Raw genomic sequence first — 25056 nt, 5'->3', positions numbered from 1 at the left:
TTGTCATGTTTGATTGGTCAGCCCTGGGCTCAGAGCTACAACATCCAGTTCCAGATCTCCTCCTGGCGGAAAGTCATTCAGGTTTTTTTCTAAGCAACTAAGAGCATCTTTGTACATCTTATCTACATACAAAAATATGAACCCATTGTGTGTGGGCTGTAAATAATCACTGGTTAGACTTTCTTTAACAAATGCTATAATAATCTTTTATATAACAATAGAATAGATTCACATTCAGATTCAGGCTACCTTTATTCAGGGGTAGCCAACCTGTGGTCAAACACTGGCAGGGGCTCATGGGAATTGTAGTCCATGGACATCTGGAGGACCACAGGTTGACTACCCCTGCCTTTATTGTCATAAAATAGAACAATATCGTAAGATTGTCAATGGATTGCTATTGGAGCTGTATTGGTGATGACATTGTATTGTATGTCTTTAGAATGGTTGCATTATTGATTTGTTTGTTGGATTGTTTAGCTTTCATTCTGCTCGCTCTCAGCAGAACAGATCACAACATAGTTAAAATCACATATCATTCTAAAATATAATATAAAATCTAATGTCATATAAAAGATTATCGCAGCATTTGTTACAGGGAGTTAGCTCGGTGTGGTCGTTCAGAGCAGTGGCTTCTCATCTGGTGGGCTGGGATTGATTCCCCGCTCTTCCACATGCAGCCAACTGGGTGACCTTGGGCTAGTCACAGCCTTGATAGCGCTGTTCTCACAGAGCAGTAACATCCAGATTCTCTCAGTCCCACTAGCCTGTTGGGAGAGGGTGGGAAGGCAATTGTAAGCTGCTTTGAGATTCTTTTGGGTGGTGAAAAGTGGGGTATAAAAATGAACGCTACTGCTGCTGCTTCTTATCAGTGACTGTTTATAGTCTATGCACCATGAGTTCATATTTTTGTATTGTCCTAGCACGTTATCTCTTTTGTATATTTATATCATCTACGTGCCATTTTTTGGCATCCTGGAGGGTCCCAGTTTGATGGTGGCATTGAAAACAGTTCCCAAATCCCCCAATACCAGGATTAAATCCATAATCGATAGAATCAAGTCTGAGGGGCCAGCTAGACATGACGGCATCCTTGTGGCTCCCATGGGAGTGCTGCCACCGTTCAACGTGGTCATAAAGTGCCACGAGAAACTGACCCGGATAGGACCCACAGGAGGCTGCTTATTCTTGCTTGGGCTCTGCAGCTAGGGTTCTGCACTTCGGCTCAGTTTGACTGCTTCGGTGATCACCAAGGTGGCCAAACCAAGCCGAAGCACACAACCCTACTCTGTACCTTCACGCCCAAGCAAGCCTGATCTTGTCAGATCTCAGATTGGCCCTGGCATCAATTTGGAAGGGAGACCTCCAAGGTCATGATCTGGAGCCAGGCTCTGGGCAAGCTGCCCCTGAATGTCTCTGGCCTGGCTTCCAGACAATCCTAGGATCTCCTGACTAAGACCGTTTATGCACTGGGAACTTCACTGCCCCACCTCCCATGCAGGAGCACAGATTGGGGGGCAATTGAGGTGCACCGGGCCAAATGCTCCCCCATGTGGGTGCAGGAAGAGGTGGGGCAACCTGCCATGACTAAAACTCCAGCCTGCAGCCCAGCATGAAACCTCCAGTGCGTAAACGGTCTATGCGACACCCAATGCCATACGATAAATGAATAAAGAAATGGCATGCTTCATGCTGTTTTGAGTTGGTAAGTTTGCTAGTTGTCTTTCACAGTTCAGTCTTGTCATTATCTGTTTTGAGCAAAACTTGGGGGGCAAGGGAGGGGGGATGCTGGATATTTTAATGGCCAGGGTTGTTGGCTTTTTTTCATTATTTTTCTTCAGACAGTCAATGAAAATGGTCTACTGTCCAGGTCAATACTGAACTGTCTGGTTCAGGCAACCCTACCCACAAGGACACTGTCACATGGAGCCCGGCTAGGATTTCTGATTTTCTAGATTAGGCTTTCTCAACCAGGGTTTTTAGCTGTTGTTTTTTGGCAACCCCAGGAAGGGCCAATATTAGAAGGAGGAGATGTGGAACTGGCTGTAAGTGGTAAGAATCTGCCGCTTCCAGCAGATGGAGAGACCCGATGGTAGGGTAGGGAGGGAGCATGGTCCAAATCTAGGTGTTTGAACAGGCTGGTCAAATAAAGGAAAGAAAAACAAAACGGAATGCAGATGAGGGAGGATTTTAGCCACCCCACCAGTTCTCCCACCTCCCTCCCATCTCCATTGAAGACACATCTAAAGAATGGACCCAACTTGCCCTTTTGCTTGGTGGACCTCCATCTGATTCCATCACCACTTCCAGGAAATGAATGTGGCTTGTCGTCTCTCTCCGCATCTCCCTTTCCCCTTGCGGCCTTGACACTCGATGCACAACTGCCTCATGTTGAAAAAGCCAGAGCTTATTTATTAACTCATCTCTTTTTTTTTCCCTTTTCTTTTTCTGTTTTTTTTTCTTTTCTTTTTTCCTTCCCGCATGGCTTCCCTGTGTGTCTCCTCCTCATGCCTCCCTACATTCTGCCATGTAAGTACCGCTAGCTTCTCTACCAGCTTCTGACAATATTATGGCCTTTTTATTTACTAAAGCACAGTTGTAAGGGGGGTGGGTGGGGGGGGGGGTTGGAAGGTGGTCTAAAGACAAGTTTGCGGAGGCAGTTTGCTGGAATTTTAAACCCCCTGAGAGTTCTTGGATTGCACAGATATTCGGGGCTAGCAAGCAATCCCAGATATTGGGGGGAGGGGGGGAGAGAAGGATAAATGGTTGAAAACTCTAGGCCTGGATGGGAAATAAGTCAGTATTCTAATAGAGCAAGACTCCAGTAGCCCCTTAAAGACTAACAGCATATCTGAGGGTCTGTCTAACTCCTTATGCCCCTCGCAGAGCTCTTTGTTCTGGGAATCTGAATAAGTTGGTGATCCCTGGCCCATGGGAATCAACCAGGACCAGGGCCTTTTCAGTCCTGGCCCCTGCCTAGTGTAATGAGCTACCTGAATAGCTTAGGGCCCTGCCGGATTAATCATAGTCCTGCAGGGCCTTCAGGATGGAGCTCTTCCACCAGGCACTTGGTTGAGGCCAGGACAAGGAAGATCTGCTGGGTCCCTCCTCTGAGGCATAGGGTTGAAGGGGGTCATCGAGTCTGTTGGGAAGGGGTGGGACTATCGGTCTGTGGGAGTTTTATGGGTAATGTGAAGATTTTATTGCGTTTTTATGGTTATTGTAAACTGCCACGAGCCAGCCAGACCAAAAGCAGCAGTCAACAAATAAATAAACAAACAAATAAATAAATAACAAAACAGCGCTGACTCTGAAAAGTGAGCAGTGACTCATGTAAGCTCTTTCCCTGCCACAAATTTTGCTAAGTCATTCTGATACTTCTGGACTCTTGCTCTTTTCTGCTGCTACAGACAGACTTCCTTGGCTACCCATCTTGATCTATTACGCGAATTACAGGAGATAAAATTGGAGGGAATATGTCTTGTATTGTGGGCGGCCAAATTTTGTATGGATGCTGTCAACAATGGTTAGCTGTGTTGTGCTCAGGTAGAGGAGCTAGGGCCGTGAACAGTGTATGATCATCCCTGCTTCCTGAGCCCTACCCACCCTCTTGGTGCTGTCTGTACTCCGAATCAGTACAGTAAGTTCTTAGGGAACTTCCGCACATTGCCCTGTGTAGCGAAATGCCAGCTGAATGGCAAAGTGTGATAGTTTATCGTGCTTCACCGGCCCTCCAAACATAGCTTTCTCGCCTTTTTCTGCTGTCTTTTCACACTTTTTCCTGTCCTTATTTGTGGGCTGAAAAGTCATAAGAGAGAGCAATGCACTTTAAACTTATTGCGCTTCAGCCTGTCAAACCCCTTCTGGCATATCTTGCCACTGTTATCTTGCCAGTGATGGCCGCAAAAAGTTTTTTTAATTAAAACTTATTTGTTGCAATGCATATGCGCATAATCATAGAGGCATAGGTTCTTGAATATCATCTCAACATTCCACGAATTCACAAGTTTCAGGATGATGTTATGTCGGTCTTTCCTCCATGATCCCATGATACACCCACGGGTCACCTGAATAAAGCCTCCAGGAAACACACCTTTTAGTCATTGCTCTTTGTCTGCTTTGTCTGAGTGGCCATCTCTGGAACAAATTCAAAATGGAGAACCTCTTGGTCACGCTGCTAGCTCAGATCTACATTCTTGTGGGATGAGTTTGTGCCAACCTTCTTCAAATGAGCACTGGAAAAGGTGGCTTGTTCTCTCCGAAGTGTGTTTCCCTAAGCAGACATGGGTGGATAAGAGAACCATGGACTGGTGGGATAATTTTGTACTGGCCACTTGGAGTGATGACCACTGGATCCTCAGCTTCAGGATGTCCAGGGGAACTTTCAACTAAATCATCAGCCTGCTTCGGGGGAGGCTAGAGTGGCAGCCAACATGAATGCGCCTACTAATCCCGGTAGAGAAGAGGGTCGCTTCAGCCATCTGGTACCTTGCCAATTCGACATGATACAGCCTGTTTTGGGAGCAGTTTGGGCTGGGAATGTTCACTGTTGGTGAGATTGTGCTGAAGTTCAGCTTCGCTATGGAGGCTGAGCTGTACAGCAAGGTGGTGTGCCTTGGCGACGTGGTAAATTAGGTATGAAATGTTTTGTTTTTTTTTACTAGGGAGAACTGCAGCAATCAGTATGCATTAGTGTTTTCCCCCAGCCCAGCACATGCCAGTATGGAGGACAAAGAACTTTGCATGTGGTTTTTCCACTGCAACTTTTCTCCTTTGTCTATTTCTTCACGGCAGAGTATAGACAGGTTTGGCAGGCTGGGCTTTCCACATTGTTTTGCCATAGTATATGGTAGCCATATCCCCATAAGACCACCGGAAGGTAGCATCAAGGAGTTCGAGAACAGGAAGGATTTCTGCTCCGTGCTCCTTCAAGGAACCGTGGACCACTCTCGACGTTTCATAGATGCTGAGGGAGGCTGGAGTGGAAGACAACATGACGCCTTTGACTTCCAGGAGTCCAACCTGTGCACTGCCATGGACACTGGGGGTTTTGTCCCAGGGAAGGCAACAGTGACCGTCGAGGGAGTTCAGGTTTCAGCTCTGATACTGATGGGGCATACCCCCCAAGAAAGTGGCTCCTGACATCCTACCAATGGCCACGCACCAACAGGCAGAGTTATTACAGCCTTAGGCATTCCCATGCAAGAAACATGGTGGAGCAAGCCAATGGAAGTCTGAAAATGAGAAGGAGGTGTTTGACAGCAAGGCCCCATGTCCACCTTGACAATGTAACCCCTCTTGTGATTGCTTGTGTTATCCTCCACAAGATATTTGAGGAGAAGGGGCACAAGATCACGGTTCCCCAGGAGGAGCTTCAAGCAATGGAGGTGGATGAAGAACCACCCATCATGGGCCAAAGAAAAAGGAGGATTTCTAATGAGGGGAATCAGGGTTCGAGATGCCATTGCTAAGTTCCTTTATTGTCACCGGGCGGATAGATGACAGTGGATTTCTCACGAATGCTTAAAAGTGACAATAAAGTTTGCATTGTTCATTTAAAAGTCTAGATTCTCTGATCTTGCATTATTTCTCTGCATCATGTGGGAGGGTGTTCCTCAGGCTTGGGATGGGAGGTTTTTGCCACAGCCTACACTACAGTTTGTCCTCTGTGGTACCTTGGATGCAACAGGGATATCTTTAAAGTTTAAATTGCTCATCCTATTGACTAAGGAATTTGATACATTTTTTGTAAATGCGGGGCGATGCAATTATTCATTGCTCGGCTTAAAAACTGCCATTCTCCAAAATGCCTGCAACGGGCAAGTGAGCCTTCTGGCAGAAGGCAGAAATCGAGGCTCTCTTGGAGCTGGTGTGGGGGTTCAGCTGATGGCCAGCATGCACATGCAAACAAGGCATGCCTATGCTGTGCTGGCCAGAAAGCTTGCAGTGAGGGACTTCAACCGCACCTGGGAGCAGGTCTTTAAAAGGCTCAAAATAGACTTTTTAAACAGTCTGGAGTTTTGGCAGGGCATGCCAGAGGAGAGTGGAAGAACTTCCTTCCCCTCCTAGATGATGGCCATCTGAGAGGCAGCAGGATGCCCCGTATAATTTATTGTATGTTGTTGTTATGTGCGAAGTCGTGTCCGACCCATCGCGACCCCATGGACAATGATCCTCCAGGCCTTCCTGTCCTCTACCATTCCCTGGAGTCCTTTTAAGTTTGCACCTACTGCTTCAGTGACTCCATCCAGCCACCTCATTCTCTGTCGTCCCCTTCTTCTTTTGCCCTCGATCGCTCCCAGCATTAGGCTCTTCGCCAGGGAGTCCTTCCTTCTCATGAGGTGGCCAAAGTATTTGAGTTTCATCTTCAGGATCTGTCCTTCTAAAGAGCAGTCAGGGCTGATCTCCTCTAGGACTGACCGGTTTGTTCGCCTTGCAGTCCAAGGGACTCGCAAGAGTCTTCTCCAGCACCAGAGTTCAAAAGCCTCAATTCTTTGACGCTCGGCCTTCCTTATGGTCCAACTTTCGCAGCCATACATTGCAACTGGGAATACCATAGCCTTGACTAAACGTACTTTTGTTGGCAGGGTGATGTCTCTGCTTTTTAGGATGCTGTCTAGATTTGCCATAGCTTTCCTCCCCAGGAGCAAGCGTCTTTTAATTTCTTTGCTGCAGTCCCCCTCTGCAGTGATCTTGGAGCCGAGGAAAATAAAATCTGTCACTATCTCCATTTCTTCCCCATCTATTTGCCAGGAATTGAGAGGACCGACTGCCATGATCTTTGTTTTCTTGATGAATTTATTGTATAAGTTACGATAATTTCATGATGTTTTAATAATGGCCTGAACACCTCCCACACACCCAACTCCCAGGCAGGGTTGTCTAAATCTTTATACCAAGGCAAAACTTCAAGATTGCTGCGAGTTGTTCCCCCCGTAGAAGTGTGTGTGGGTGCTTTAAGGAAAGTTTTCTAACTAAAAGGGGAAAGGGGACCCTTTTAATATTAAGGTGAAAGGGTGGGTGGGTATAAGGCTCAGAATTTTTCATAGAAGCACATGTGGATCAGTGACACCTATGTCCACTTGATGGCCATGCAAGAACATGGCCCCCTTAAAGTGACCCACACCATTGTCCCCCATGAGTGGCAAACGCCTGGTGTTGCCATTGTAAGTAGTTGACATGTCCTCACTCATCAGAAGAGGCATCTGGAGGCATGGTCCTTTCCCGTTAGACACCCACCCCTTTCATGCACCCCAACAACACATCAAGATATTGCAAAAAAAAAAAACAGCCGGCTTTATTGATGGAGAGCTATAGTTTGGCCACCCCTGAAACCAACACATTATGCTTACAACCAATTAGAAATAAAACCACAGTCACCGAGCAGAGAGAAAGGCTTTTGTCTAGAAGCCCAGGCATATGCATACACTGGCTCCCAAGGTGAACAGCACCAGCAGCAAGGGGGCTCTCTGCTTCTTTCTCCTCCTCCTCCCAAAACTCTATGGTGGCCCTGCCTGCTGTTGGGCTGCCTTTCTTGTTCTCTGCAGAGAGCCTTTCCCCCTTTCATCTTCCAGGCATTAAACCATTTTAATGATGCTCACAGCGCTTCTGGAGAAGCGGCCGCCTTCCCGCCGCCTACGAGGTTGACAACCACGATCATCAAGCCAATTTATTAGCAAACACGAGACTGCGGTAAACTCTTAAGACAGCGCAAGCAAACAATTAGGAAAGGACACTGCTATCAAAGAGAAGCTCAGCGTCCGGCCCTCATCCCAGGCGTGGCAGGGAGTCAAACATATGGAGACACCTAGATGGTGGGATTTCTTGTTTGGCCTCTTTCTCTCCTACATGCATATGCCCTTTTTAGAAAGTTGCACCGAAAGAGAGAAAAGAACTGATTGCATTGACTACAATTACAAAGTCATGGATGCACAAGCGCTGTGAACTTTTTGTCGGCGGAAAGCGCCGTCAACTTGCCTGAGTTATAGCAATTGTGTCTGACAACTGTCTCAATCAGGGTTTCGTGAAACCCTGGGGTTTCTTGATGGCCCTGGAAGGGTTTCATGAATGGGTAGGTGTTAATTATTGTGTTAATGTGTTAAAAATTTATCAGGTGATGTGACCGTATGTGGTCATGTCACCCCCACTGCCTCCTCTCAAAATGGCCAAGGATGAGCCTGGAGGGGGTGGGAAGAGGAGGAGCCCAGGGTGGGCGTGTCCACAGCTAGGCTGAGGAATCCTTACAGAATGAAACTCTGCAGTTTCATCCAGCCAATCCAAACACACACACACACATATATATATTTTGGATTTGTACTCCCGGCTTTCCTTTCTCAATCCTTTTTCTTTTCTCCCACCTTCCCGGACATGAAGCAGCTCTTCCCATTCAATATATTGATTTGCTCCATAGTAGACGAGTCATCTGTGAATCATTTGCAATCCTTGGGGAAGGTGGAGGGGATTGCCAGTAGTTCTCTTAGTAGGATCGGAGGTATAGAACTTTCTTAACAATCCAGAGGGATGATTGGAGCCCCCATTATCTGCGTTTCAGCCCCACCGTTGCTGCAGCCACAGATTAGCTGTTTATCAACTTCTCTTGAAACTGCTTGTGGGTGAAGCACCCAGAGGGCCCCATGATAGAAAATGTGGCAGAAATGGTCAGGCAAGTTGCTTGAAAACTGTCTGCAAGGGCTCAAGGGGCCATGGCTCAGTGGAATAGTGTCCTCTTGGTGCGCAGAAGTTCCCTGTTTCAATCCCCGGGACCTCCAGGAAGCATCCTGTGTCCCTTGTAGGCCAGAAAGCATCCCCAGCCTTCCTTGTGCCTTATTGATAACGTGTTCTTTAATTTTGTAGAAGAAACAACCGTTTTCCAGACAACTCGGCAAGGTCAGTAAAATAGAAACTTGCAAGCCCTGCTGATTGCTTCCCAATGCTGGCCTCCGACCCCACCCACCTTCCTGCAGCTCTTTGCCCTCCCCCATAGCTAAGCTAACTTGGAGGACTTAATAGTGACTCATGGCCATCCTCTTCCTTTCTCAGCTTCTCTCTCGCCTCCCCTGCCTCTGTTCCCCTGAGTTCCTGAAGGCCTCCGTGGGCCTACTGCAGAAGGTCTTCTTTGGAAACAAGATGCTTCCTATAGTTGGCCACCTTTAGCATGGTATAATGTAGCTAGCCCTCCTTCCCTGCAGTCTAATGTGCCATAGTGATCTTTATACAGCTTACTCTTCCATTCCCTGTGGAACCTCCCCCCCCCCTCCTTGCTTTGCCACTTTGCTTCTAAACCTCTCTTTATCTTTCCTTATCTGTGTGAGAAATGTCAAGTTTCAGATAGACCTTTCTTTGGAAGCTCAGGCTTGGTTCATACCTACAAGGTCCTTGTTCAGCGGTTACCACATCATGGGACAGTTTGCATGTGTGAGTGGGTCTTAATTGCAGATCCTATACCACTTTCTGACAAAGTGCTTTCCAGTGCTCATCCCGCACACGTTGGATCATGCACTTTCAACGTGCTTTTGCAGCTTGAGGTTTCCATGCGGAAACAGGAAAACCTGGAGGTGCATTATCCAATGTGTGCAGAATGAAGTCAAGCACATTCAGCTCTCAGTCATAACAGCAAGAATAAGAACGAGGAAAGCCATTTGACTGTCTGACTCAATTTCCAGCTTGCCTTTCTTTGAGAGTCGCAGACGGATTACACTCCGTGCAAAACTATACAATCCAGCGGCATAAGGGATGCAACGGGACCAAAATTGCAAATTTATAAGTGCAACATAATCATCAGATATGATATGTCAAAAAATACAGAGAATGGAATTACAGAAACAGAAAATAATTTAGGTACAACAGGGTAATATGTATGTATATAAGTTTCATAGACTGTCACTCCTATAGCAAGTGAGAAAGCTGCATATATATCCACGCAAAAGTGCCTGCAGGGGAACATAGAAAATGCAAAGGTGCTAGGCCTGCATGTGTCATGGAAAGTGGGCGAGGAACACCCCACTGGACTCATTGATCAATTGGGTCAGATCAGGAATTTTTCCTCTACGTAGTGATGGGGTGATGCTGTCCAATCAAAATCAACAAATCTGTTCATGTGTCACATTACGTTCTAAAAGCAAACGGATGCGATCAGTGTGAATCAGTAAGTTAGTTCCTTAATTGGGGGGGGAGGGTAGAAAGTGATATGAATGACTTCTGATTTGCACTCCGAAAGAAGTACTTGAAATTAGGTGAAACACACACACACACAAAAATGTACTATAATGGAACGTTTACAGTGCATTTCTTAAAAGAGAGTTACATACTTCTATTGACATCAAGGGGTGTAGAAAGGTGTAGCTGATTGAACCCATGGGGAAATTAATACCTCTAAAGAGGAGGATGCTCATTTATAAAGATAAACCCATTTGGACCTCAAAGGGAGAACTACAACAGGATTTAAAAAATTTTTTTGGATAAGGCTGCCAATTACAGGTTGAAAAATTCCTGGAAATTTGGGGGTAGACTCTGGGGAGGGCTGACTTGGGGTAGGGGTAAAGGAGGAGCCTCTGGACGGTATAATGCCAGTCAATGCAAAGCAGCCATTTTCAGGGAAATTGAGGCCCGTACTCTGGAGAGGGGGAAGCCTGTCCTCTGGCGGGGAAGGTCCTTCCAGTTAAACCCCAGTCAAAAACACAGCTCCACCAGCAGTCCCATCCAGGTTGCCTTTTTGAGAAGTTTGATTTATTTCGTTTATTCATCTCATATGCCACTCTTCCTGACAGCCGACGGCGACTTACAAAATTCACATATACAACGTAGCAAGCATTTAAATCATTGGAAACACAGCCAAATTCAGTTCCACTCTTGTGGGAAGCCACTGGTGATATCTCAGAAGCCCGTCTTGTCCAAACTTGGCACCCGCTTGGGCAACTCGTAAGGGTATTTCTGGCCACTCGTTATTCAACAAAAGGTCTTTGTTCTCCGTTGCTCTCGCTGGATAATTGACACTTAATAGCCTTTTTTTCTCCAGGATACCACAGGGCTTGTTTATTGGCCACTTTGGATTGTCACATGTCTCCTTAACGAGCTCCAAGGAATGGGAGTTGGAGAGAAGCCATAGCGAAGGCCAGGCAGGGCTACTCCGGCTTCTTTGTCGGCTCCGCTCCCGTTAATGGCAGCTTTGGCAGCCGGAGCGCCATTATCTTCTTCCATGCAGCTCTGTGCTTGGCTCCCTCCAAAGCTCGTTATGAAATTTCAAAGCGTCCAACTTCTCTTTCAAGAATCTGGTGGTTCCCGCTTTCCTGACTCGCTGGTCCGACTGTATTATGATAAACTCTGTTGATCTAAGAGGACTGGGAAATATTTTTCTTTGACTTAACAGTTTGTTTTGGGGGAAGGGGAGAGAAATGTTCATGTTGGGATTGTATGGGAGTAATATGAATAGAACGTTCTAGAAGGAAGCGTGGCAGCCATAAGCCTCTCTGGAAGAGGAAGGACATCTCGTGGGATTTTTCTGTGACTGAACCGGGTTTTTTAAGTCTGTTTGCGGGAAGGGGGAGAGAAATGATAAAGTTGGGATTTTGTTGGAGTAATATGAATAGAACGTTCTAGAAGGACGAGTGACAGCCATAGCTTTAGCTGGAAAATAAAGGATGCAAGCACAACACACGCTCAATTTAATTTGAATCCCATTTCAGACTGAGTCTTGTCACCATGTAACGCAGGGGTAGTCAAACTGCGGCCCTCCAGATGTCCATGGACTACAATGGACTACAATACTTAGATGGGAGACTACCAAGAAGGTCCGGGATTGCTACACTGTGGCAAGCAATGGCAATTGTAGTCCATAAACATCTGGAGGGCCGCAGTTTGACTACCCCTGATGTAACGGAAAGCCTCATACCTGATAATGACGCATGAGTTTGCAAACACATGCCAAGTCATCTCAGGAGAACCATAGAGCAGGCTTCAACAGTGGCTGTATCTCATGCAGTGGGTCCTAGGATAAATCCCAGACATCTCCTGATAAAGGATCAGGGGATGGAGAAAGTTCTCTGTGTGGGATCCTGGTAAGCTTCTGCCATTCACAGTAGACAATCCTAGCCTAGCTCAACCAAAGAGTTGATACAGTGTAGAGCAGCCTCATGCACCCATCATTCTAAGGGGCTTATTCCTTGATATACAGATGATAAGTGGTTACTATGTTCTGGATTCTGAGAAGGATGTGAATTGGATTGGAGAGAGTATATGGTAGGCAATAACGTGGCCACTTAGATGACTGTTTCCAGTGGAGCTGAGCCGCAGTTGCTTGGAATGGTGGTGGAAAATGTGGTCAAGTTGCCATCAACTTACGGCAACCCCACAGGGCCAAGACAAGGCCAAAAGAGGTGGTTTGCCATTGCTTGCCACAGTGTAGCAATCCCGGACCTTCTTGGTAGTCTCCCATCTAAGTATCAACCACGACCAACCTCGCTTAGGTTCCAAGATCTGACAAGATCAGGCTAGCCTAGGCTATGCTGCATGAATTAAAAGTGAGTCTTGTTGGAATCATTTAGTAGTCTTTCCCCCCACTGTGGACCTCCATCCACAGTGAGATGCTTAGGTCGACTACACTTTGGCCATGACTCCTTCTTGGAAACCGGGCCCTTGTCCTAAGAGGTTTTCTGGAGTTATTCAGAAGATTCATCACCCTGATTTTTCAGAACAAACTCATTTTGTGGCTTTCTTCTACCTGCAAACTTGTTGGGATACTTTTGTGATCCAGGACACTGTTGAGATTCATGCTGCATGCACTTCCTTAACTTCGAGGATTTCCTTCCCAGATTGGTCGGTGTTAAACTAGAGAGTGTAGCCCTAAGCGGTATGAGAAATCACTTCACCTAGAGAGCTGCCTAGGTCTCATTGGTTTATCTTTCCATTCCGTCAGCTAACACGGAGGTTCTTCTCTTCCCACAGGACCCGGAGCAGTGCATGATGGGAACAATGGATCCAGAACAGTTGCCAGCGTTTGGCTGCTTTCCGTCCTGCTGTTTCACTTGCTGCCCAAGTTTTGACTCCGTCAACGATGGTGAAAGGAAGAAGAAAGAAAAAAAAAAGGGGGGGGGAGAGAGAAAAAGAAGAATATTAAAATTTTTAAAAATAATCATAATAGTAAAGAGAGTATATTCTGAGGAGATCTGGGAGGGGAAAGAAAGGGAGCTTGAAAACACACGAAGAGTCTAAATTGTCCTGCTGATGTTTGAACACGACTGTTTTTTTTTTCTTTCCTCCTCGTTTTTTTTCCGTCCTTTTTCCCCCCTGCCATGGACAAGTATGCAGCTGTTGGGGACTAATCAGTGCATTTGGCTGAGTGACCATTGTTTCCTGTCCTCACCCTGCCAAGGCAGAATCTCTCTCTCTCTTTCTTTCTCTCTCTGTCACTCTTTCTTGGTCTTTCTGTCACTTTCTGCTCGGTTCCCCTGTATGGAGGATTACAAGGTCAGCTGTCCCATGCGCAAGAATTCCTGGCTTTTTCATTCCCTTCCCCAGCGTTCCCCCTCCTCTCCGTGGGCGATGCTGTCGTTTTTATGGTTGCAAGCTACTTCCAAAACAACCGCAGACCCCAGCCAATTCAACCATGAGGAACAATGATGACCACACAATGTATACACGATTGTTAAGACATTGATTCATTGTACTACATGGATATCATGGATAATAAGGGATTCTGAGTCATTATTAATTTTATTAATTATATTTTCTGATATGAGCCTAGAACTTGTTAGTTCATAAAAAAAAAAATATACAGCAGCAACAACAACAACAACAACAACAAAAGAACAAAAACAAACAAAAAAGGGGGAGAGAAGTTTATCAAACGGGACAAATCGAGTAGCGGGCTTCTTAAACTAGGTTTACAAGAGGTGGAAGGTCAGCTTGTCTCCAGTTGTCTGCGTGATCCGTCTGGAGGAGAGTCAACGAATCCGGCAGAGAACAACAGCAAAAAAAATAAAAATAAAACACAAAACGAAGAGGAGATGAACAAGCACTGCCTCCGCCAGCTTTCTCAAGTTCTCATTCATGATTCTGGTGTTCAAAGTCGAGAAGATTTTTTGATGTCTTCATACTGTTTGGAAGTACAAAAAGGTTGACACTCACTGTACGTTGAGTTAGATGGATATGCTTATTCTTTTGTATGAGCTTATATATATAAATATATATATACAGTATATATAGAAATATACATATATATATATTATAATTATTATTATTTTCCGGTTTTGGTTAGCATTTGAGCACATTATTTCTCAGCCAGGCCCTTTTTCTGACATTACTGCATGCTGTATATGGAGTTAGCTGTGTACTGGTCTTCTCGGACACAAGGATCAGAGTTTTATTGGTAATTGTGTAATTAATTCCTGCCTATTTTTTTTTTCTTTCTTTTTTTGGCCTTCCCGTGGGTTATTTACATGTTGGAGACATTTATAAAAAAAAGAAAAGAAAGAATGAAAAAAAAAAAAAACCAGAATTCTGCAGCCTCTCATTCCGAATTTAGATCGATAGGAAGGAGGGGAAAGGTGATGTTAATCAATTACATGGTCTTCATTTTCCCTGTTCCACACACACCTTCAGGTAGGGAGACAAAATAAAATGGAAGAAGTTTCAAATAACCATACGTCTTTTTTTCCCCCCACTCACCGTAAACTCCCATTTCAGTAGATGGACCGGGAAGGATGTGTGTTGATAAGGTTTAGGGATGCTCAGTAAACAAAAGATTCCTTTGCCTCAAGGTGGCTTGGAAGCCAAAACTGGGAGGTCGTTTCCGATTCTACATTTTAAAATACAGAATATAGTCCATATTACCTTCAGGTTGATGGTGAGATCTCATTCTTAAGCTGCTTGTGCAGACAGTGTGTGTGTGTGTGTGTGTGTGTCTGTATCTCCAGTCAATGCACTGAGTTGGTCTTCCATAAATTGATGTATGTTGATTCAATAGGAGAGACCTGGTTAGAGGAATCAAACTCGTACACTGGTTCTGTGGAAGAGTAGCAGGATTACACTGAGGCCTAGTTCAGAGATACGCCCTTTTAAATCCATTCACTTTAATGAAATTAGCAAGATGTAACTCTGCTTAGAATTGTATGGTTTATGTACGACCCTATTACTTTACTATGATTAACTGCAACCTGGGATGTAAGACTCTTGCTAATAGTTTGTAATCAACTGTGGAAGAGGAACGTGTTTTATATTTTGCAATAGGGAAGGGGGGGGAACCCTCAGAAATCTATGGGTTGCTTTGGAGGTGTCATAAAGGACATCAGAGTATCTTCAGAACCCAACACAACTGACAAATTTTCTTTTTCCTCCAAAGATCAGTGTGTGATTAGTAGTCTCACAAAAAGAGAGAGTGAGAAGACTCCAGTAGGTGTTTTGATCTGTCTCATCATTTTAACAAATCAACTGAAGTTGCCTGCATTTTTGCCCGCATATGTGGTAAACCATAACATGAATCAATAAACCTTTAGATTTGGCTATTTGCCTGGACTGCCAAAGCCAATGTGTGTGGAGAGGCCAGCACATATCAGACAGGCTTCCATATGTGGCTAATGGCTTGACTATGTAACTCACAAGAATTGTTTCCACACTACGGATGTTGTTCAGATTTGCATTTTTTTTAAGTGTCAAGTTTTTAATCCATTTCTGCACTGCAATTTGCCTCTTCGGACACAGGTCTAAATTGCTCCCCCACTTGCCCACACAAAGGAATCCCCAGAAAACCGTTTTTCATTTTTGATGTGGGACACATCTTCTGGCGCAGCCCCTGGAATGGGAATGGTTATGGATGTGATATCTGTACCCCTGCCCCACCTCAGAAGAGGCTGGGGCAGCTATGGGGCACAGTGGCAGGTGGCCTGCTGGGGCAGCATAGGCCATTGTGGGAGGAGGCCAGGCCACCACCACGCTGCCCGAGGAGGCCTGGCCAATTGCAGGTCAGTGCAGTGGCCTGGTGGTCCAGTGGACATCACAAGGTGGCACAGACCAGGTACGCCAGGTAGGCCAGCACTGCCATAAAGGTGAGGAGAAGGGGGAGGGAGCTGAGAGCCCGGGCAAGGTAGGGGGAGGGAGCAAGGGTTCTGGGAATGGGGAAGCCTCTGAGGACTGGGGCAGAGGCCATGTGGCTGGTGGAGGCTGAGGCACCAACCTGGAAGTTCTCTGGGGGTGGGGCAGAGGCCACGAAGCCAGTGCACACCCAGATGCTGCCCTCCAGGACGGAGGAGGCCTGTTGCCTGGGAGGAGGGAGGGAGGACTCTTTGTGTGTATGCTTTGTGTGTATGTGTTGGGGGGAGGGACCGGGAGTAGGTTGAGGAAAGAAGAGGGAAGAAAAGAAGGGGGAGGGGAATTGGGGAAAGAAGAGGTTTGTCTGTGTTTATTTGTGTGAGAGGGAGAGAGGAAGATGGGGGATGGATTTAAAAGCTCCAGAGCAGGTATGTGTCCCACATACCTGTGAGAACCTGGGTGGCACTAAAGCAGGGACTAGCGGGGTCTAATTTGGATTTATCAAATGCAGAAATATGTGCAATCAGGTTTTTCCCTGTGCCCGCCATTCTGCAGTCTTACGCAGCAGAGTTATAATGTTATAACATTATTATGTAATAACATTATAACTCAGTTTTTTTTCTTTCAAAAATTACATTTGGGACACTATGGGGAGAGGGAGGAGGCAATCAAGGGCTCAGAATGGAGGATTAAGGGGCACAATGGAAACAAGGGTGCAAACAGGCACCATTTTTAAAAAAATATATACATTTTTGGAAAAGGGGAAGGGAGCAAAGCCTGGGAAATAAGGGGAGAAAAGCCCAAAGGTGGAAAGTCTGGGGCCGACTCCCAGCATCCAAAGGAAATCCAAAGAGACAAGTTATGTCTCCTAATGTGGAAACGATCAAGGTGTGGGACTCCTCGGATAGAAATGACTGCAAGTTGTTAGGTAAGCGGAGAAATTCAAAGAGGGCTGTAAGAGCATAGCAGATGCAGAGCTGCAAGTAATGAAATCTGGAAAGGACAAAGTTTGCAAATCGGATTTTTTTTTTTTTTACAGTCACTTCTGTGTCCCTTTATAGACGCTTCAATGGCAAGCGCTGGAAGGGACTTTTAACCTCCTTGTCTGATCTTCTTCTCAATTGCAGGTCGTAGACTTTTGATGGGTGCAGCGCTTTAGCATTCCCTCTAGCTAGGGAGCGTGAGCCACAGCAAAGACACAAAGGTCATGAGCCGATCCATGTCGAATGCACATAGGGGGGTGCGTGGAAAAGCTTGCCAGACTCCTGACTGCTGTTCCATTCCATTTCTGTCATTTAACGTCCTGCAAAGGAGCACAGATGACAGAAGAGAGCCACAAACAGAAAGCACAAAATGAAAGGAATGACCTACGCTGTAGACCAGGGGCCGTCAAACTGCGGCCCTCCAGATGTCCATGGACTACAATTCCCAGGAGCCCCTGCCAGCGAATGCTGGCAGGGGCTTCTGGGAATTGTAGTCCATGGACATCTGGAGGGCCGCAGTTTGACTACCCCTGCTGTAGACAATTTATCAACAGGGCAAGCATGAGAAAGTCCATTGGTGGCACTGGCCAAAGGGGCAGCATCCCATGTGTTGTTTAGACCGAAGTCAGGGAAGACCAGAATTTAGTCCCTTCCCTCGTGTGTGTTTACGGGCTAGCCCCAGATCCTGCCGGACATAGGTACGTAAGTGCCATCAAATTGCAACTGAGCCAGAGGTTTTGAAGGCAAATGTGATGCAGAGGTGGTTTGCCATTGATTTCCTCCCCAGCGTCTTTCTTGGTGGTCTCCCATAGAAGGACCGATCCTGCTTAGCTTTCATCACCTGATGAGCTTGGCTCCTACCAGGCCATCTTCCCTCTGTCTTGTGGTGAATTGTGTGAATTATGCTCTCTAGCATGGGCCAATAGAATGACTAACAACACCGTATTTAGCACAACCCAATCAGTGTGTTGATGGATTTTCCTCCCCAGTTCATGGGCATTTCTGTAACCTTTTCCCGACTTCTTGAGCAGGAAAGGCCTAGCCTAACAGGCAAGTAGGTCGTGCGATGCTTCCAACTCAGGTAAGTCTATAGTGGGTAATAAGTTGATATGGCAGAACAAGGGAAACTCGTACAGATTATTTCCATTGTACCTTTTCCTGAATCTGACACAAATAGCTTTAATTCAAGGGGCAACGTTGGCTTCTCTTGGAAGAGCGAACTTGGGAGCAGGTGTCTGTGATGTATGCTTGATCTGAGGGATGTTTAATAAGATTAAAAACAAATTTTCTGTCAAGATACCGCACGCATTCGGGTTGGTTTGTTTTTGGTTTGGGCAGCAGTCCTCTCCCAGCACAACCCTGCTTTGGCACACAGATATGTAGCCCTCCAAAAATTCTACTCTTGAAAATATCCACGCAGACACAAATATGCTTTCACACGGACTTGCTCCAGACGAATCGGTTTGGGCACGGGCCACGAAGAGTATTCCAATGCTCCAGGATGTTCCACTAGGTGGCTTTTGGAAGTGAATTTGAGAGATTTCCTATTGTGGCCTCCCTCCAAAGAGGCCAGGATAACTTACAGAGTTCTCACCTGTGTCTTCACAACATGCCTTTAGAGTAGGCCAAGATTACCAGACGAGTTCCACAGCTGATCAAGTTCTTGAATCTCGATCTCCCCAACCATAGTGCAGTATTCTATTCACTTTTACTTGAGGTCCGAAACTCTTACCACGTGTGGAACGTTTATATTGTTTCTCCCTTGTGTGGATTTTTTTTCCATGAGAGGCAAGATTTCCCCTCTGAGAAAAGCTCTTTCTATACTCCGAACACTGTGATGGTTTCTCTCCAGTGTGGATTCTTTGATGTCTACTGAGCATTGTAGTCTGGCTAAAGCTCTTTCCACACTCTGCGCATGTTACATGGATTCTTCACTGCGTGATAGGAAAGAAGCTTTATCATACACATTTGCACACTCCTATAAGCTGTAGCCAATTTTTCCTTATGTCCTTAAGGACCATGCTGCTCTAAGGCCCTGAAATGATTAATTAACTCCATGTCTATCCCACCTTTGGGAATGCAGAGCAAACTGCATTCTTTTCCTCAAGTTCATTTTTCCTCACCACATCCCTGTGAGATAGGCCAGGTTGAGAGTGCGTGACTGGTTCCAGGTCACCCAGCAGGTTTCCATGGCACGGTGGGGATTCGAACCTGGGTCTCCCAGACACTAGTCCAATGCTGTAACCACCCATCTTAGACTAACTCTCCTGCACAACGCTCAACTTTCTTCATGTCTGTCTCTACATGGGATTGCAACCCTGAGACACTCTGTGGCTGTGAACAGGCACATGCGCATGAGAGAGTCAAAGTCTCGGTTAGGATGGAATTGATGCTTAAGTCTGTTGCAGAACAGACTTAAGACCAGCATCTGGAGGCTGGCATCCCTAGGAGAATTTCTTTGGAGTACAGTCTCCCCTCCCCAAATAGGGAAAACACAGCTGCACCAATGTTTCTGAAGCAGAAGCAATTGGTTCCTATTTACTGCAGCATGCAGGGCTGCCTGGGGTGGGATGGGGATAGAATGGACAGGGGTAGTCAACCCGTGGTCCTCCAGATGTTCATGGACTACAATTCCAATGAGCCCCTGCCAGCTATTGCTATTGCTGGCAGGGGCTCATGGGAATTGTAGTCCATGAACATCTGGAGGACCACGGGTTGACTACCCCTGGACTATACCACTTCATTACCTTTTGTTTTCAAAATTCCTCTACATCCAAAGAAGCCCCTGTAAAGGAAAAGCTAAACAGACATAACAGCACCTTTCTCCCTGACATGCTACGCTAGGATGTTTTAGATTATTACTATTTTGGGAGGAACACTTTTGTTAACAGATAAAAGAGGATAAGTTGCCCCCCCCCCCAAAGGCCGCTGCCTTGTATTTACTGCACTACACCAGGCAGCAATACTAAACCAGCTCATCTCCAATCCTGGTTTCCCCAATAACATCCAAGTCCCGCTGAAAATTCTTTCAGGAAGCAAAACCTCTTGCTAGCTTTCAGGCACAGCAGGGCTAACAGATAGCCTTTCTTAAAGGGGGCAAGTGCTCTTTTTGTGTGCGTCCACCCTCTTCTGGGCTCTTAAAAAAAACTTGAAGAAAATATCCTCCTTGGGTGGGGGTTGGCAGGTTAGGAATTGTCCTAGTTAGTAGCAATTATTACCACTTAAAGTCAGAGTTACTTAAAATGAGATCTGTCATAACGATCAGTATTTTCAAGCAGTCAGGGAGTAGGTTCTCTCTCTCTTAAAAGTTTTCAAAATATGGTAATCCTAGATATGCCAAACTGGTACTTAGGTGCAGGGCAGGCCACTTGCCTAGTCTTCAGCAGATCCAGAAAGCAGCAAATGAAAGGGGGGTGGGTGGGGGAAAAAACCTAGAAGAAGTAGTCATTAATTACTTGGCAACATCCACCCTCTTGGTGTACTGGATCAGGGGTCCTCAACCTGTGGTCCTCCAGATGTTCATGGACTACAATTCCCATGAGCCCCTGCCAGCATTCGCTGGCAGGGGCTCATGGGAATTGTAGTCCATGAACATCTGGAGGACCACAGGTTGACTACCCCTGCACTGGATGACTTTGCAAGTCAATAAACCTTTTAAAAGACCTGGCTGCTTTTGTGGTGTGGCAGCCATTAATGTGGTCCTTCTCATGCTCTTCTCCTTTCTCCGAACCACCATGGGGTGGGGGCATGTTTGAGAATCCACTTTGAGCCTGCAGAGTGAATGCACACAGGGAACAGGAGCTAACTTGCTGGTAGATTTAGGGGTAGAGCCAAGAGAGGGGAAGGGTTTGGGGAAGGGGCTCCATTGGGGATGTGATTCTGTATTACCTGCTCTTCAAAGGAGCCATTTTCCCCAGGGGAATTGATCGCACCTAGAAGCAGTTGCAATTCTGGGAGAACTCTAGGCCTCACCTGGAAGTCAGCAACCCTAAACCAGAGCTAAATATAGACTGAAAGGAACCTGTTTTTTCATGGAAGGGAGGGAAATGAAGCTGCTTGGTTTCGGGGGCGGGTTCAAAGCTTGTTGAGGATATCCTAAATGGCTTTAACTCCTAATTGAGTCCCAGAACAGACCACTCCTTCTTGACTCCTGATTGAGTCCCTGAGCAGCAGCACCTGAAACCCAGGTAGGTCTGAAGGGGCATTCTCACCTCCCTTGTTTTTCAGGTTGAAGATGATTGTGCCTGAGGCTACTGCTCTGTCCGCTTGTTCTAAGGTGCCAAAAGTGTTTTGTTTGTCTGCATGCAGTTTATAGCTTGAGGATCTCAAGGAGGCAACTTTTGCATTTGCTTGTGGATCTTCCTCCCCTCACTGAAATGGCTTGGAAATTGTCTTTTGATTCAGAAATTGACATTCTGACGAGGCTGTATGTTTCCTGCCCCTGTTGACCTGGACAGGCCACTGTTAAACATAGACCCCAGTTTTACTTTGTTTTGCTTTCGGGGATTAACTTTGTGTGTGTGTGTGTGGCTGTTTTAAATATTACCATGTACCAAGAGTCTGCCTCGCACCCCTAGTAATTAAATCTGGGTGTGGGGTGCTGCGAGATGAATCTTGACTCAGATGCATTGGTAGGACAAGTCAGGCGCGCAAAACCCACGCTAGAAGCATACCAATAGGGATGAGTGTCTTCGAACTACAGTTACTCTACAAGAGTTCCAAACAGCTGGGGTGTGAAGTGTTTTATTAAAATCAGAAGGCAGCCTGGCAGGCAGATCATGCCGCTGCAATGAATACAGTTTCTAGCAAGCTGAAAGTATCCTTCTACGCCGTTCACTGGGAAGGGGTGATCGGACAAGGATAGAACCATAGAGTTGGAAGGGACCAGCTGGGTCATCTAGTCCAACCCCCTGCACTATGCAGGACACCCTCTCACTTATCCACTGTCACCTGCTACCCCCTTGAACCTTCACAGAATCAGCCTCTCAGTGTGAGAAAAGGACTCTGCGGAGTATTGAGGGTGTATATTTCCAGCTGTGGGGTGTATATTTTCAAGGGTGTATATTTGCAAGAGAGAAGTTACTCTTAAATGCCCCCTTATGATATTGGCAGCTCTGTCATTGTTTAATTGTAACTGGCAAGGTCTTGGAAGAGGCCAGAGATAGGAGCTGGAACCTTCTGTATGCTCAACCAAAGCCCCTGACTCACATAATCAAGACTTGAGTGATCTCCTCCACTGAGATTTACAAGGAAGTTCACAGCCTCAGGATTTCTGGGAGTTTGTGTGGATGGCAAAAGTAAGTACCCAGGAGTATGGGAGGTAGAAAGTCTATCAGAAGGATATACAGTATGCAGGAGGGCCAAATGGTGATTCTCCGCTACCTGAAAGAGTCCCAAAAATGGTTTCCAAACACCTCTGCCTTCCGTTCCCCATAACAGACACCCTGTGAGGTAGGTGGGGCTGGGGGAGCTCTGAGAGAACTGTCCAGGGTGAACAGCTCTAAGATAATTGTGACAAGCCCAAAGTCACCCACTGGCTGCGTGTGGAGGAGTAGGGATCAAATTCAGTTCTCCAGGCCACTCATAAACCACTAAACCAAACTCACTTCAGAAGGAGTTCTTTGGGATTCAGTACCCAAGCAGCAAGGACACTATGTGGGAGGGGCTGAGGCCTGGACACAAACAACTCTCGAACTCCCACCCTACTTTTTGGTAGCAGCAGTGGCTTTTCTGGTATCCTCCCCTTCACATTTGGAAAGAGGTAATTGCAGAGAGAGAGAGAGAGAGAGTCGGTGAATTCACAACTGGTTTAACACTCATTTTTAGGCTCTTGGGAGCCAAGAACCTCTATTTGCGTCTGACTACAGCATTTTCTGCACTGCAGGTTATCAAAACTACAATTCCTAGAATTGTTTCAGGAAAGCCACAACTAGAGGTGTGAAAACCTGGTCTGTGTGTGTGTGGGGGGGGGGAGGTGGAAATGGAGGGGGGAACGCATTCCCCCCCTGAGGGCTTTCTTTCTGCTTTTTTCACTGTGGAAAAAAGTGGAAAATGTGAAAAATAACAAAGCACTTCTGGAATGAAAATAAATTGCCTTGACAGTCTGGCTCTCAGACGGTATGTGGGACACATACCTGCTCTGGAGCAACTTGGTCAGGGCCCCCTCCCTCCATCACAAACACACTCGCACAGAGAGAGATACAGAGACTCCCTTCTCTCCCCCCATTTCCCCCCATACATCTGGGTTGCCCAACTTCCTCCTTGCTTCCTCTCCCCTCCCTCGCTCGGAAACACACACAGACCAAGACTCCCTCTCCTTGCCCCCCATTCCCCCTTTACCTGTTGGTTTCCCAACCTACCTCTCTCCAAGCAAGCAAACATGCACATACTCCCTTCCCTTACCCCCTCCCTCATCCTACTTACCTGCTTTTCCACCTCAGCCTCCGCGGGTCACACAGCGGCAGCCTTAGCCTCTGGGGCTGGCGCGGCTACTGCAAACACCTCAGGGGTGGGGCAACAATTTCTTTGGCCCCTGCAGGTCATGTAGCAGCTGCCCAGGCCCCGGGGGCTAGCGTGGCTGTTGGCTGGGCCCTCCTCATCTTCTGGTGCACTTCCTGGGTGGGGCAACAGAAGTCACATCCGTCTACATTTCCGTTTGATGAGACACAGAAGATGTGTCCCACATAAATAATGCTTTGAAAGGCAAGATTGTTAACATTTAAATATGTATGTCGCATGAAAAAGACACCAAAATCCCTCATTTGGACAGGTATATTTTCTTTTGTTCATATTAACTATTGGCAGTTTTTTATATTATCTAATATGTTCAATAATTACAAAAAAGGTGTTTAAAAGTGTAGTTTATTATCTAAATATTTTCCCATACATTTCAATACCCCCCATTTTGTTTCTTCCATGGGTCCCATAGCTTCAAAATTTCTAGATGTGTCACATGACGTCCTTGCAACTCTCTCCATGTAATCCTTTCATATTTTCCCAGAGGGTGCCACACCTGTGAACAAGGAGGGGCTGCATTAACTTTGTATGTAGAACGTCCTAGATTTGATCCTCAGCATCTCCAGCTATAAAGGACCAGGCAGGAGGTCTTGGGAATGACCCCTACCTGAGACCGTGGAGAGCCACTGCTAGTCCAGACTGACCTTGAAGGACCAGGGGTCTGATTCCATGTAACAAAGCTTCATGTGTTCAAAGTTGTGTGTGTCCACGTGACTGCAGAGGCTACTTACAGATACATATTTCAATGTCAGGTCAGAGGTTGCCACCATGATCCTATTCCTCCCTCCCAAATATGGTTATTTCCCCCCCAGTCAGCATGCCTGAAAAGAGCTAAATAGACATTGGCCCGTGACTTGGCTATTGATTTGAGCAAAAGGGCAGAGACAACACTGGTGACCTTTTAATTCTCATCAGTTTAGAATACTGTCCCCAGGAGGGCCTGCGGCTCAGTGGAAGAACCTTTGCTTTGCATGCAAAAGGCCCCAAGTTCAGTCATTGGTATCTCCAGTTAGTAAAAGAAAAGGATCAGGTAGTAGGTGATGGGAAATATGGTCCTAGGGAGCTGCTGCAAGTCTGAGTAGACAGTACTGACATTAATGGACCAGTGGTTTAATTCAGTATACGGTTGTGTGATGACTATCCGGCATTAATGCCTTTGTGTGAGAAGCTGTTCATACAGAATTCTGCGGAGAGTGTCAGTTAAGACATGACAGTTGAGAACTGTCAGTTGAAGATCAATTTAGCCCTAACTGAAAATCAGGAAGGAGGCTAAAAGAGGAGCGAGAGGAAGATCCCATTCAAACCAAGTAGGGACAGAGCTTCTAGTCTAGAGGAGTAATCCCTGTTTGATGAAAAGGGAGATATCTCCTGAGAGAGGAGTGATCCCTTGGTTGATGTATACAGAAGGATTTTGGAAACTTGGTTGTGGCTCTCTGCCTTCAAAACCGTAACCGCGATGAAACTCAAGCACTTTTAAAGTTATTATTATTATTTTATTTATCACCCGCATCCCCCCAGAGGCTTGAGGTGGGTTACA

General features: G+C 46.2%; 1 protein-coding gene and 1 long non-coding RNA gene across 8 annotated transcripts in view; both read left to right on the top strand.

Moving 5' to 3' along the window:
- LOC143821347 (protein CEPU-1-like) overlaps positions 1-14831 on the top strand; it is a 761945-nt gene extending 747114 nt beyond the window's left edge. For 2 of the 7 annotated variants that reach the window (XM_077305207.1, XM_077305203.1), the window contains 2 exons: positions 8857-8886; positions 12940-14831. In XM_077305207.1, the coding sequence (XP_077161322.1) occupies positions 8857-8886; positions 12940-13037 (128 nt within the window). In that variant the 3' untranslated portion in view covers positions 13038-14831. Of the gene's footprint in view, positions 1-8853; positions 8887-12939 lie in introns of all 7 variants that reach the window. The other 5 variants (XM_077305210.1, XM_077305208.1, XM_077305209.1 and 2 more) reach the window with 3 other exon arrangements.
- A 6202-nt stretch (positions 14832-21033) lies between these two features.
- Positions 21034-25056, top strand: part of LOC143822240 (uncharacterized) — a 45234-nt gene continuing 41211 nt past the window's right edge. Inside the window, exon 1 of the long non-coding RNA XR_013226100.1 lies at positions 21034-21190. This is a non-coding gene — a long non-coding RNA (uncharacterized LOC143822240). The remainder of the gene's footprint in view (positions 21191-25056) is intronic.

The sequence above is a fragment of the Paroedura picta genome, chromosome 12, assembly GCF_049243985.1.
Source record: "Paroedura picta isolate Pp20150507F chromosome 12, Ppicta_v3.0, whole genome shotgun sequence".
Taxonomy (NCBI): Eukaryota; Metazoa; Chordata; class Lepidosauria; order Squamata; family Gekkonidae; genus Paroedura; species Paroedura picta.
Note: the sequence above shows the minus strand (reverse complement) of the source record. Positions and strands in the feature narration are given on the sequence as shown.